This window comes from Gymnodraco acuticeps, unplaced genomic scaffold (assembly GCF_902827175.1).
Source record: "Gymnodraco acuticeps unplaced genomic scaffold, fGymAcu1.1, whole genome shotgun sequence".
Classification (NCBI taxonomy): Eukaryota; Metazoa; Chordata; class Actinopteri; order Perciformes; family Bathydraconidae; genus Gymnodraco; species Gymnodraco acuticeps.
The window spans coordinates 1,437,213-1,451,235 of NW_022990440.1; the positions used below are offsets into that span (position 1 = coordinate 1,437,213).

The 14,023-nt window shown below is 40.5% G+C and overlaps 1 protein-coding gene across 4 annotated transcripts in view; it reads left to right on the forward strand.

Annotated features, from left to right (window-relative positions):
* The first annotated feature begins 6,478 nt into the window (after positions 1-6,478).
* The window catches only part of col27a1b (collagen, type XXVII, alpha 1b), an 82,831-nt gene continuing 75,286 nt past the window's right edge, over positions 6,479-14,023 (forward strand). For all 4 annotated transcript variants that reach the window (XM_034225265.1, XM_034225267.1, XM_034225266.1 and 1 more), the window contains exons 1-2: positions 6,479-6,934; positions 11,212-11,276. In XM_034225265.1, the coding sequence (XP_034081156.1) occupies positions 6,882-6,934; positions 11,212-11,276 (118 nt within the window). In that variant the 5' untranslated portion in view covers positions 6,479-6,881. The remainder of the gene's footprint in view (positions 6,935-11,211; positions 11,277-14,023) is intronic.

The window sequence follows — 14,023 nt, forward strand, 5'->3', positions numbered from 1 at the left end:
TTTTTCATCAAATAACATTATTCAACAAAAATAACATTATTCAACACAAATAATTCAATAACGTGCTTTAACCACTAGGCGGTGCACACAAGGTACACACAGCATACTAATAATAACTTTGTATTATTAGTGTAGGACACTTATGTATGATATTTAGTTTTATTCATGTTTTTACATAATTTTACAGGATATTGCTATACTATTTCTCATGTTTTACTTCTACACATTAATATCTGATTTGTAAAACATCACAGACAGAAAGGTATATCCGTCATTTAATGGTAAGCTATTGAAATTGTGATTCCATAGATGTGTCTCACATCTATTCTCTCAACTCAGATTTACATTCTTATATTCAAAGAAAATCAGTAATATCTTGTTCCTGAAATGAGAGTTCACATTTATGCTACATTGAAGGGTGGAATTGACTACACATCTTCAGAAACATAATTTGCTTCAGATATAACTCATAGCAAATAAAGTATAAAAATATAAGTAATAAAAAGATAAAACACTGGCATGTAATTTACGTTAGAATAAATAAAATGGTTTTGAATAATAGATGAGAGTAAAATCTACATCACTTTACAGCACCGCCCACTTTTGGGGAAACCAACACTGTCATTTGAACGGCGATCAAGCCTGAAGCCACAGAGATCTTCTGTTACTGTCCTTTCTTCTTAGAGGAAGTACAGAAACACGTAACTCTGGATTTGTTTTAATGTTTGAGGTGCAATAAACGACACAGCAGCTTTTTGGCATGTTAAAACTATTATTTTTTGCCTCGCTCATGAGAGTAACAGCTGGCGAAATTACAGCCTCGCCTAATGATTTCAAATGTGTGCTCTAAAATGATATTTATAAATAACAATTATCATTATTATAAGCAAGACAATAAATGGCAATGATATGTAGAAAATAAACTTAAGATACGTTCATAAGAAACATAACGTGGGACAAAATATGTTTCTAGAAGATATGTAGAAAATAAACGTATTTGAGATACGTTCATAACGAACGTGACGTGGGAGAAAATACGTTTCTAGCTAAACGTAATTGAGAATGCAGTTTAGTTCTGTGGGAACGTGATTTTTAGGAGACAGGGTTGCCATAATACATTCTGACGAAAAATAAAAATGATTATGAATACAAATAAAATAAAAGAAGCCTCCCGTGAGTTACTACAAGCTATAAAGTAGATTTTTAAAACGTTTTATAGAATAAAAGCTCACTGCTGGACGTTGTAGAAATGCGTGTGTGCACCACGACAAAGGAGCCTCATTCACTTTACATTGGGGTTGTTTTCATGGTGCAGACACGTAAATGTAGCAAAGTTCGTGACTCCACCACGCAATGCGGCCGGTGTTAAGGAGTCGTGTGGTGGAGTCACGCATTCTGGTGAGATCAGGTTGGTCAAAGCACCTAGTGGTGAATAACAAATAGTTATATTCCATACTTAGCCGGGGGCATTGTCTTCTTAATTAACATCAAGTTTTGCCACTGTAAGTAGTAAGTATTCAACAAAAGTGTAAATTATCTTAGAGGCTCCGTTGGACAGAGCCAGGCTGTTACCAGTGTTTATGCTAAGCTAATCTATGCATCTGCTGTTTTATCAGCAGAAGTGTATCACCTTCAACAGAAAGTGATATAAATCCTTTTATTCAACTATTGAACCTTGAACAATTGAATTCAATGACTCTTTCTTCTAAACCATCAACGTGTATCTTAGACCCAATTCAACTAAGCTGTTAAAGGAAGTGTTTCCATTAATTAGCACTTCTTTATTAAATATTATGAATATGTCTTTATTATCAGGCTATGTTCCACACTCATTTAAAGTAGCAGTGATAAAACCTCTTCGTAAAAAGAAGTTATTGTACTCGGCCCAAAGACTCTACGAAACAAATTATCTAAGGATATATTAACTATGGGTGGCATTAATTTGGCCTCCAGGGAGACTGTAAGGAATCTTGGTGTTATATTTGATCAGGATTTATCCTTTAACGCCCATATAAAATCAATCTCAAGGTCCGCCTTTTTTCATCTACGTAACATTGCAAAAATCAGGCATATCTTGCCTCAAAACGATGCAGAAAAACTAGTCCATGCATTTGTTACTTCAAGGCTGGATTATTGTAACTCTTTATTATCAGGGTGTACCAAGAAGTCAGTTAAGTCGCTTCAGCTGATTCAAAATGCTGCAGCTCGTGTACTAACCAGAGTTAGGAAAAGGGATCACATTACTCCTGTTCTGGCTGCCTTACACTGGCTCCCTATAGAACACAGGATATAATTTAAAATTCTTCTTCTCATCTACAAAGCCCTTAATGGGCAGGCGCCATCTTACCTTAAATAACTCATTATACCCTACTGTCCTACTAGGGCATTGCATTCCAAGAATGCACGGTTGTTGGTTGTTCCTAGAGTCTCTCAAATTACAATGGGAGCCAGAGCCCTTTCTTATCAAGCTCCACATTTGTGGAATCAGCTTCCAGTTTGTGTTCGGGCGGCAGACACCCTATCCGTTTTTAAGAGTGCGCTTAAGACCTTCCTTTTTGATAAAGCTTATAGTTAGGGCTGATTAGATTCAGCCCCTAGTTTTGCTGCTAGGCTTAGACTGTCGGGGGACACCTTACTTCTTCCTTCTCTCTGTCTGTACCTGTGTACTCTCATGTTCCGAATAACCCAGCTTCCCCCAAATTTCATTTTGGTGTCTATCTACGCCGGGATCCTGAGTCGTGGCTGATCCTGAGTCCTGATCTGAGTCCTGGATTTCGAGTCGTGGCTGAACCTATCACTGTGGTCCTGCCTGACCTTCATCATGCTACTTCCCTGATGGTTCCCACAGGATTGTTGACATCCTCGTGGATTCATCTTCTTATTATAGATACATGCCAAACCTTTGGTCTACCTACATTAAACAAAAATATAAATGCAACACTTTTGTTTTTGCTCCCATTTTTCATGAGATGAACTCAAAGATCTAAAACATTTTCTATATACACAAAATAACCATTTCTCTCAAATATTGTTCACAAATCTGAAAAAATCTGTGATAGTGAGCACTTCTCCTTTGCCGAGATAATCCATCCCACCTCACAGGTGTGGCATATCAAGATGCTGATTAGACAGCATGATTATTGCACAGGTGTGCCTTAGGCTGGCCACAATAAAAGGCCACTCTAAAAATGTTCAGTTATATCACACAGCATAATGCCACAGATGTCGCAAGTTTTGAGGGAGCGTGCAATTGGCATGCTGACAGCAGGAATGTCCACCAGAGCTGTTGCCCGTGAATTGAATGTTCATTTCTCTACCATAAGCCGTCTCCAAAGGCGTTTCAGAGAATTTGGCAGTACATCTATAACCGGCCTCACAACCGCAGACCACGTGTAACCACACCAGCCCAGGACCTCCACATCCAGCATGTTCACCTCCAAGATCGTCTGAGACCAGCCACTCGGACAGCTGCTGCAACAATCGGTTTGCATGACCAAATAATTTCTGCACAAACTGTCAGAAACCGTCTCAGGGAAGCTCATCTGCATGCTCGTCGTCCACATTGGGGTCTCGACCTGACTCCGGTAGTGGGCAAATGCTCACATTCGATGGCGTCTGGCACGTTGGAGAGGTGTTCTCTTCACGGATGAATCCCGGTTTTCACTGTTCAGGGCAGATGGCAGACAGCGTGTGTGGCGTCGTGTGGGTGAGCGGTTTTCTGATGTCAATGTTGTGAATCGAGTGGCCCATGGTGGTGGTGGGGTTATGGTATGGGCAGGCGTATGTTATGGACGACGAACACAGGTGCATTTTATTGATGGCATTGTGAATGCACAGAGATACCGTGACGAGATCCTGAGGCCCATTGTTGTGCCATTCATCCACGACCATCACCTCATGTTGCAGCATGATAATCCACGGCCCCATGTTGCAAGGATCTGTACACAATTCCTGGAGGCTGAAAACATCCCAGTTCTTGCATGGCCAGCATACTCACCGGACATGTCACCCATTGAGCATGTTTGGGATGCTCTGGATCAGCGTATACGACAGCGTGTTCCAGTTCCTGCCAATATCCAGCAACTTCGCACAGCCATTGAAGAGGAGTGGACCAACATTCCACAGGCCACAATCAACAACCTGATCAACTCTATGCGAAGGAGATGTGTTGCACTGCGTGAGGCAAATGGTGGTCACACCAGATACTGACTGGTTTTCGGACCCCCCCCCAATAAAGCAAAACTGCACGTTTCAGAGTGGCCTTTTATTGTGGCCAGCCTAAGGCACACCTGTGCAATAATCATGCTGTCTAATCACCATCTTGATATGCCACACCTGTGAGGTGGGATGGATTATCTCGGCAAAGGAGAAGTGCTCACTATCACAGATTTTTTCAGATTCGTGAACAATATTTGAGAGAAATGGTTATTTTGTGTATATAGAAAATGTTTTAGATCTTTGAGTTCATCTCATGAAAAATGGGAGCAAAAACAAAAGTGTTGCATTTATATTTTTGTTCAGTGTATGTTCTAAATGTATTATCTTTTCGATTTACACACGGCATCTATTGCACGTCTGTCCGTCCTGGGAGAGGGATCCCTCCTCTGTTGCTCTCCCTGAGGTTTCTCCCATTTTCCCCTTTAAACTGTGGGGTTTTTCCTTTTTTGGAAGTTTTTCCTTGTACGATGTGAGGGTCTAAGGAGTAGGACAGAGGGTGTCATATTGTCATACTGATATTCTGTACAAACTGTGAAGTCCACTGAGACAAATGTAGCATTTGTGATATTGGACTATATAAATAAACATTGATTGATTGATTGCCAAAAAAAGAACATAAGCCTATTTCCCAAAATATTTAACCATGCCTTTAAACTATCCCTCTATTTACTCGCCCGCCCCTGGTGCCTTCCACGACAATTTGCAGTCCCTGGGCCACAGTCTGTATATACCCACTTCCATAGGCTGCTGCAATAATCATTACAAACCCCATGAAACGTTACCCCCCAGATTGGAGATCTTCCTCTGCGCTCTTCCACAGGCTGTGGGGACATTGCCCTCCTTGTCAGTGAACTAAAACTTGTGGTAACAAAAGCTGACATCCGACGCAGCTCAGACAGGTACATGGGAAGTTGCTCTTTCAAGGTGCTGAGCTGCCTTCCTTCCTGGCCCTGCAGGACGGGCTGAGAGGGGGCTCTGTGTGAGGAGGAGGGATCCAGTTGCAGGCAGCTGAATCGCTGCTCTGTTGGGTCTCCCCTGGACACTGTCATAGCGTGTTTGCTAAAGGCGGGTCAATGAGGACTTTCTTTGGCAGAAGAATTTCACAGCACACGACAGCACACACACTGGAACCAGTGAGGCCCCCTGCAACCCAGATCTCTGCTACTCGGGTGAGAACGGAAGTGGATGTTGGTGTAGCAGGAGGTGGAGGTGGAGTAAAGCTGTCACAAAAAGCTAGTCTATTGGCTTAGCTTTTAGGTTGATTAAAAGGAATTAGTAATTTGTTATAATTGAAATATGTCCATCATATTTGAATGATGGTTTTACTGTAAACGCTATACCACCTCTCACACAGGAAATAAATACATTTCAAAAAGAGCCAGTGTAGTTGTTAGATGACACAAAAGGTCTTCACATTTTTTGTTGACTTTGTTGTATGTTCTTTCCAAGGTCATGAATGAACTGTCATGCTCCTCTGACTAATTTCTGTATTAACTATAAGTTTATATATGCTATTATTGGTCAAATTAACATGTTGTATAATTGTTTTAAATTATAATTGTATTGAGGCAAAGTAACCTAGACAACTATTAATGTGCAAATTATAAAAAATATCAGCCAAGAAACATCCTGTTTCAGTAGGAGCAGAAGTATTGTACAACAACAAAAAAACAATAAGAATTTGAAAAATGTTCAAACTAGTAATAAATTCTACATCTTATAACACATCCCCAGTTTGGTGCAGCTTCAGTTCAAGTGCATAACAATTAACAAGTTGCACAACCCTCTCTAGTTTTAGAGAATACACCATGTATTGGACAAGGTGTTCAATTTCAATAGGCTAAAACTATATTTATTGCCTTAAGGGCAATAGTATTATATTGCCATGTTTACATTATGAAGGCCAGTAAAATTCTACAGTAGACATTTTACACAGCAGACATTTTCAACTGCAGTATGGAAAGCACAGGTGTCACTAATAACATCACCAAAGGAGGCTTCGAGAGAGATTGGGCTCATAGTCAAAATGCTGTTTGTAGCTTGCACACACATTCATTTATTACCATACATGACAAGAACCTACTGCATGTTTGACCTACCAACAACTGCTTCCTAAGAGACCCCCCTTCAGCTGAAGAAGCTGAAGCTGCACCGTCTCTGCTTAAATCTGTTTCTCTCGATGTCAGCTGAGTGCGACAGAGGGAGGTGTTCCCCCTTACCCGGTTCTCAAGATTTTCCTCAGTCCACAATAAACTTTCATTTTGGGAAGTCCACACATACACACAGTGACAACGGCGGTCGTCATCTTGTCCTGCAACAGTTCCCCGGGAAAGCCGGCCTAGATTTGACTGGACATTCATTGTACTTTTCAAAACGCGCGAAAGGAAGAAGGAAAACACATTTGAAGCGCACAGGTGGAGTTCTCCGGAGCGTCTTTTTGTCAATCTGGTGTCATCTTCTGAGACTTCAGGGACATAAAGAGACAAGACAATGACAGAGAGCAGCATTTCCACTGCAGGTTAACCCCGCGTTTGTTGTTTTGTTTGTTTCCTTGCACGTTCAATCCTCGCGCGAGCCTTTTGAAACACCTGGAATGGAAACACTTTTTCTGCTTCGTCTGGACTGTGGTAAAAAAACTCCCAAGAAAGAATGAAGTAACCGCAATGGAGCCGGACAATGCCCCGTACTCCAAACTCAAATGCACTGGAGTCGGGGGGTAAGTCTACACCTTTTTATATTTCAAAATGAAGTATCTTTTTTCTGACCTTCTTTTATCGGGTTCAATATGGAGTCATTCATGTGCTCGTGAACATCACCTGCGACTTGATTAGTGTGCATTTGACAGTGCTAGTCCTGAAAGGTTGCTAGTAGCCTACCATTTATATAAGTTACGTGTTGCAAACGATATTCTGAGACAAAACACACATTTAATGTTATTATTTATAGGCAGTTACAGACAGGTGGTTGCAGGATAGTTCATGGAAACATATTTGATCTGCTCTTTAGACAGTTCATTGGAAGCTAGTGCAGTCTGTTCTACTGTTCTTGAGCTTGTGTCTGTGCAGCTTGTACCAGAGTGAGCTGCCAAACTATCTGGGACTCATTTGAGGGAGATGTATGAGAGGAGGAGACAACCCTCTCCTCCCCCCTTTTCTCTCTCCTCCCAGCTGTGCATCTCACTCAGCTGGTTGGCCCACTGTCCCAATGGGAGGGGAAGTCAAAGTCAACATGTTGCATCATATAACCACCCCTGGACATATGAGAAACTTCACAAACTGAACCCCCTCCCCCTTTCCTTAGTGTTTATGCTAATGTCAGAGTGAGGCAGTGAGTAGGATTATTTAAAAAAAAAGCTCCAACTAGCAGTCAGTGTGTCAGTGGTTGACCACTTCTTCTTGCGGCTCTCTGCGGAAAACCACTAGTGTGATTTCCCGTAAGTTGGTTATTTGATGTCACTGACCCCGGTTCACTTTGAACATCACTTGCCCCAGTCCAGTTTCACATACTAAACAACGAAATTATTAGCTCCTAGTGTCAAGACCCAACAGTAAGATGTGCCAATACATTCACTTTGTCAGCGCTTGTTCAACACATTGATGTGACATTTATTTTCTTTCAATTCAGTTTGGTGTGCCTGTTGGTTCCAAAACATCTCTCTACGTGTGAGCAATCGACCCTCCTGTATCACCTTTCTTCTTGAGGAATAAATGTCACAGACAAATCAATGGTGCAAAAGAGCTGTTTATTGGATGACCAGATGATAAATGTCACTGTTGTCATGTGAAAACAGTTGGATCTAATTCCTGGTGAAGGATACCATTTTATTTGTTTGGGTGCGCTGAGTGTCTCATGATAAGTTGTGCTTTGATTTTCAGTGCCCTTTTACTAGTCCTTCAATCAATGCAACATAAAGGCAATCAGTAATCAATACAGCAAGACATACAACATTTAATTCTGAGATATCCAAATGAAATGTATCAATGATGACCAATTAAAATAAAATGGTGTTCAGTAGCATACTTTATTATATCTTAGTGACTACACACTTAACAATAACAATACTATTGCAATATAAATCAGTCATTTTCTACGGTGGCCCTGAAGTGCAAGACACCACAGCATTTCAGAAAACGCAACAGCATTTCAGAAAACGCCACAGCATTTCAGAAAACGCAACAGCATTTCAGAAAACGCCACAGCATTTCACAAAACACAACAGCATTTCAGAAAACACCACAGCATTTCACAAAACACAACAGCATTTCAGAAAACACCACAGCATTTCACAAAACACAACAGCATTTCAGAAAACACAACAGCATTTCACAAAACACAACAGCATTTCACAAAACACAACAGCATTTCAGAAAACACAACAGCATTTCAGAAAACACAACAGCATTTCAGAAAACACAACAGCATTTCAGAAAACACCACAGCATTTCAGAAAACACCACAGCATTTCACATTGTACGGAAAGGGTATTCCTTTAGGTAGAACACTTCTTGTTTGTGATTGGACAGAGCCAGCCAGAGAAGCACTGCTGTGATTGGTTGTTTTTGCTGCCAGTCAAGAAATGACGCTTCGTGATTGGTCAACACCCGAAGCGAAATATGTCCCAACGGTTTTAATTGATTGATTGAAAAGTTTATTAACAGCTTGTATATTGGGTACAGTACAGCTCAAAACATACAATTGTTAAGGGGATGCAGACCAGAGAAAGACTTTCGTCTTGTTTACATCAGGGTCCCCCATTTCCAATTCATCATATCATTTAAGACATATAAGACATATTTGACATACAGATGGCTTATTTACAATTTACATACAGGTGGTTTTTTACATACAGATTGCTTATTTACAATTTTCATTTTAGATTTCGTTCTAATACATCCCAACACATCAGCCGTTAGCACACACTCAGAGCTCACAGCTCCTCATATCTGTTCAGAAACTGGACACAAGTTAAACATGTACAAACCACAGACTGTCTATGTCATGGTGAATACAGTCGCTGCTTTATTTATGTCTGTATGACGTTGTTGTGAGTGTGGACGGAGCAGCAACACGTTAGTTTAGCCTGATGGATCCGATTCCATTCAGAAAACACGCATTTTAAAAGCTTTTCGCCTGCCGTCTTGTTTGCAGACTTGTTAAAGCGTTAATTCATGGTTTTTACTAACCGTTATCAGTATGTAGTTACTTCGGCATCACTTTGAAACGTGTATTGCAATTCAATTACGGTCAAATATGTTCATTTAGTTGTAGTTGGTATCTCCCATAGGATTTACATGGAGATACGCCCCGCCCCCTCTCCAGCGCGTCTTGTTTGAATGACAGGAGTAAACACAGCTGACAGCCGCGGTGAAACTCGAGCGATTAGAGCGATGCGAATATTGGGTAGTCTACCATAGTATTTACATGGAGATAAGCCCCTTAAAAACCATGAATGAATAAAGCATTAATTATGTGTTTACTCCTGTCATTCAAACAAGACGCTGGAGAGGGGGCGGGCCGTATTTCCATGTAAATCCTATCGGAATCGGATCGACCAGGCTAAACTAACCTGTAGCTGCTCCGTCCACACTCACAACAACGTCATACAGACATAAATAAACCAGCGACTGTATTCACCATGACATAGACAGTCTGTGTTTTGTATATGTTTAACTTTTGTCCAGTTTCTGAACAGATATGAGGAGCTGTGAGCTCTGAGTGTTGAGCCAATCACGAAGCGTCATTTCTTGACTGGCAGCAAAAACAACCAATCACAGCAGTGCTTCTCTTGCTGGCTCTGTCCAATCACAAACAAGAAGTGTTCTACCTAAAGGAATACCCTTTCCGTACAATGTGAAATGCTGTGGTGTTTTGTGAAATGCTGCGGTGTTTTGTGAAATGCTGTGGTGTTTTGTGAAATGCTGTGGCGTTTTGTGAAATGCTGTGGCGTTTGTGAAATGCTGCGGCGTTTTGTGAAATGCTGTGGTGTTTTGTGAAATGCTGTTGTGTTTTGTGCAATACTGTGGCGTTTTGTGAAATGCTGTGGTGTTTTGTGAAATGCTGTGGTGTTTTGTGAAATGCTGTTGTGTTTTGTGAAATGCTGTTGTGTTTTGTGAAATACTGCGGCGTTTTGTGAAATGCTGTGGTGTTTTGTGAAATGCTGTGGTGTTTTGTGAAATGCTGTGGTGTTTTGTGAAATACTGTGGCGTTTTGTGAAATGCTGTGGCGTTTTCTGAAATGCTGTAGTGTTTTCTGAAATGCTGTGGTGTCTTGTACTTCAGGGCCACCGTCATTTTCATCCTTTTCATCTAAACTTGGTTTATTGTCTGTTAAGTTTCCTCTTTTGGGACTCAAATGACAAGGAGCAAGGTGGAGAGAGAGCTTGTTACCATTAAGTGTACAAAAGCATATTTATGTGGCGCTGGATTATTTGCATGATAAATTGTGGCATGGGTAAATTAAATATGTTACCTTGTCCCAATCTTTCACTTTGAATTGTATGTTTTAAGGTGATGCAGTGCATATATCCTTTTTTTTAGAGGTGCTCTCAGGCCGCCCTGCAGAGCAGTAGCTTATCTGGGTCAGGCAGACAGGAGATAAGACACAGCTTGTTGTCTGAAAACAGATGTTAGGCTCTTTGAACACAGCAGAGTGCTGCTCCTCTGTTGCAGATCTGATCACTGTGGGAGGTGCAAGTACAGGAGTTAATGGCATATGTGGGTTAAGCATTTTACTGTGCCAGTTTCATCTTTGTATGTATTAACTTAGACTTGTTCTACAATGAAGACTTCAATAAATGAATGAGCATAAACCATTGTTTGTAACACCAGATCAAATAATGCGTACAGTTTTAGGGGCTGTGGTTACATTGGACGGAAGTGTATCATTGCTTTTGACATTTTACAGACCAAACAATCAAGACATTATTGAAAGATTGATCCAAAAGCTCTCTGTGCTACCTGTCATAACACCTTGTTTTATTGTCTTTCTCTTTAGGAGATTTCTGGTTCTTTGGACTATACTCTGTTGCACCTGCTCTCTAAAGCTAGCACACGCACAAGGTAAGCAACACGCAAGGCCAACGATGGGTTAATGTTTGTTTTCCTTTTCACAAAAAAAACATCGTCGTGTAGGTAGTGTCACAAAAGGGCCTTACAGACAGTGTTGGAAAAAGGAAATGAAAAGTGATGAATGGGAAGTATGTCCTGTGCACTACGCCTCTGTGAGACCAAACACGGCCCCCATGTGAAACATAACAAATAATCTTAAAGTAGGGCATTGTTTGTACTTACCAAACATTTAATTATCTAATTGTAAATGGCCCAATGAAAACAAGTAAAGCCCCCAAAAGCCACAACCATAAATATACAAAATGTCATACATTTTTTTCCAAGGTGTCACATTACCCATCTTAGATGATTCCCAAAGTATTGTCTTGCAAACAATGCCCTCTTTCTCATGTAGACACACTTGTAGCTGTGCCTTGATGCCTGATGCAGTCATCCTTCTGTCACACCATTTTAAGATCTGTATGTGCATGTCTGATCCAACTGTCAATCAAAGTCTGGCAGATTTATTCCAATATGCCTTTTGATAGTGTGAGCCACTTTGCTTTGTGACAGCTGTTTTTTGGCAACTTCTCTCTAATCCTGCCTTCATCAGGGTATGAACAATATCCAGAGAGACATGCTTTATATGTATGGAAAAGGGATGTGTTTATTTGCAAACTCAGATGAAGGTTGGCCCTCAATATATCAACATGATTTGTCAGATAAATAGTCTGTTTTCTACACGTTTCAGTAGAAGCAGTCAAAGTCATGCACATGGAAAGTGACTCCAATCACAGGCCATTGGATTCTAACTGTTTCAGTGCTGGTGACCGTACTCCAGTGTATTTAAGGCCTGACCTAGTATTGGCACACTGCACCCTTTACTCTGCAGTCATTTCTAACACAAGGGCCGCAACTCCTACATGTTGACCTCTAGAAAACAAAAGCAAACTTAACTTTAAATATGCACAGGCCTTTATAATTAGGGAAAATACATGCATAAACTGCATACACATTTCATCAGAAGGGTCATCAAGGTCAGCCACATTGCAGCATTACAGTAGAAAGATATGAGCCCCTCCCCCTCCCTCTAACTCTACCTGTAGGCCATCTAGGCAGAATGCAAACCATTTGAATAACTGATGATAGTAAATAATTCACTCGCATAAAGAAGACACACAGCCTGTTAATGCAGTCACTGATAAGTAAGAAATGGTGATGTCCCTTTGCTCACTCTTTTTTCAAAACAAATATCATTCATTTGATTGTTAGTGAGACAACTTTGGACTGGGTGTCAGCATTTTGTAATATCCGCTGGCTAGTAGATGCAACAATGTGCTGAGTCAGAGGCCGGACACTCACTCCCTGTTTCTTGAGAAAAAGAAGGAAGGATGCAGAGTTCTTGGAATACATTGTGTCGGGATGTATCTAGTTCTCTTAAATGTTCAGAACCTGTTGTTACTTAATACTAGAAATGTTCCTTAATGAATAAAGCTAAAGTTAGCTGTAGGCTACTAACTGCATTGAAGGCATGCTCATATTGGAAATACATGAGTCTCTTCTTCCTTTCTGAGAACAGTTGTGTGTCTGCTTCTTGGTCTCTGGCAGTGCTTTGTCTCTTATTCTCAGTTCTTAGATTTGTACCCCCAGCTCATCAGGAGGTCACAAAGAGCCTTAGGCAACCGGTCTACCCGCTAAGACTTAGATATGCTGCTAAGCCCTGAAAGTAGTTCAAAATCACACAATGAAAGAACAATTTAGCTTTCTTCATACCATATTAACAATACAAATGAGTGCTATGAATTCAGCTGAAGAAAATCTCTTCTTTTTTTCAGTTTCTATTTGATGTTTTTCTTCCATGTGTGGGTTTTTCAATTGAGCGGACCTCCCACTGCCTGCACACACTGAGCAGGGTTTCCCTTCCTAACATGTCTATACTCTATACTTGTTGCTGCTCTGCTGGGTTGTAATGAATCTTTTAGCAGTCTATTCCAGTCTTGCCCACATTTGTTTTGTATTAGCCCGCAAGAGGACGGATATTTGAGCTATGTAGGCTTTTAGTTTTGACATTGCACATACTGAGAGGATTAATGTACTGTACTCAGGACATACTGGTCGGCTGATCAAATCTTCCTTTAATCCAACCTTAGTTAACTAAACAAAGCTTTTGTTTGACATTTCCCTATGACTTGTACTGCTGCCTAACAAAAGACACCAGTATGATAATGGGAACACTTCGTTTCAAGTCTATTTTGATGTTCAAACCAAAAGCGGAATTGACTTTCTAAGCATGCTTAATGTTTGCTTGCAAAAGTAATACCCTGTGTTTTATTAGCATAACCTTGGTGGTGTTGTATCAGCGGTTCTGGGTTTTGGGTTTAGGACCACCATGCTTTGTTTAGAAGTTGTGAAAGACAATAACATGCCTTTTATCACTACTTCTATTGAAATACTAAATAGTGCAAATTCTGTATCAAAATCTATTCTTTCTCTACACGTACTACACAAGTTTGATTAAGGCTGAAGAATATGACGTTTTTCCTAAAGAATTGAAATAAAGGATGGCGACAGTGAAATGTGGATTTAATGAAACCCTTCCACAAAACTGTGGATCCAATTAGAAGCAATATATATATCACACAAGACTGTAATGTGTGAAAATAAGCCACATGTTCCTCCCATGAGATGCAAGTAGCAATTAAAAAGTGCAGAAAACACTGCAGTACATTGAATGAGCTCAGGCCCCTGTCAGAGCCATC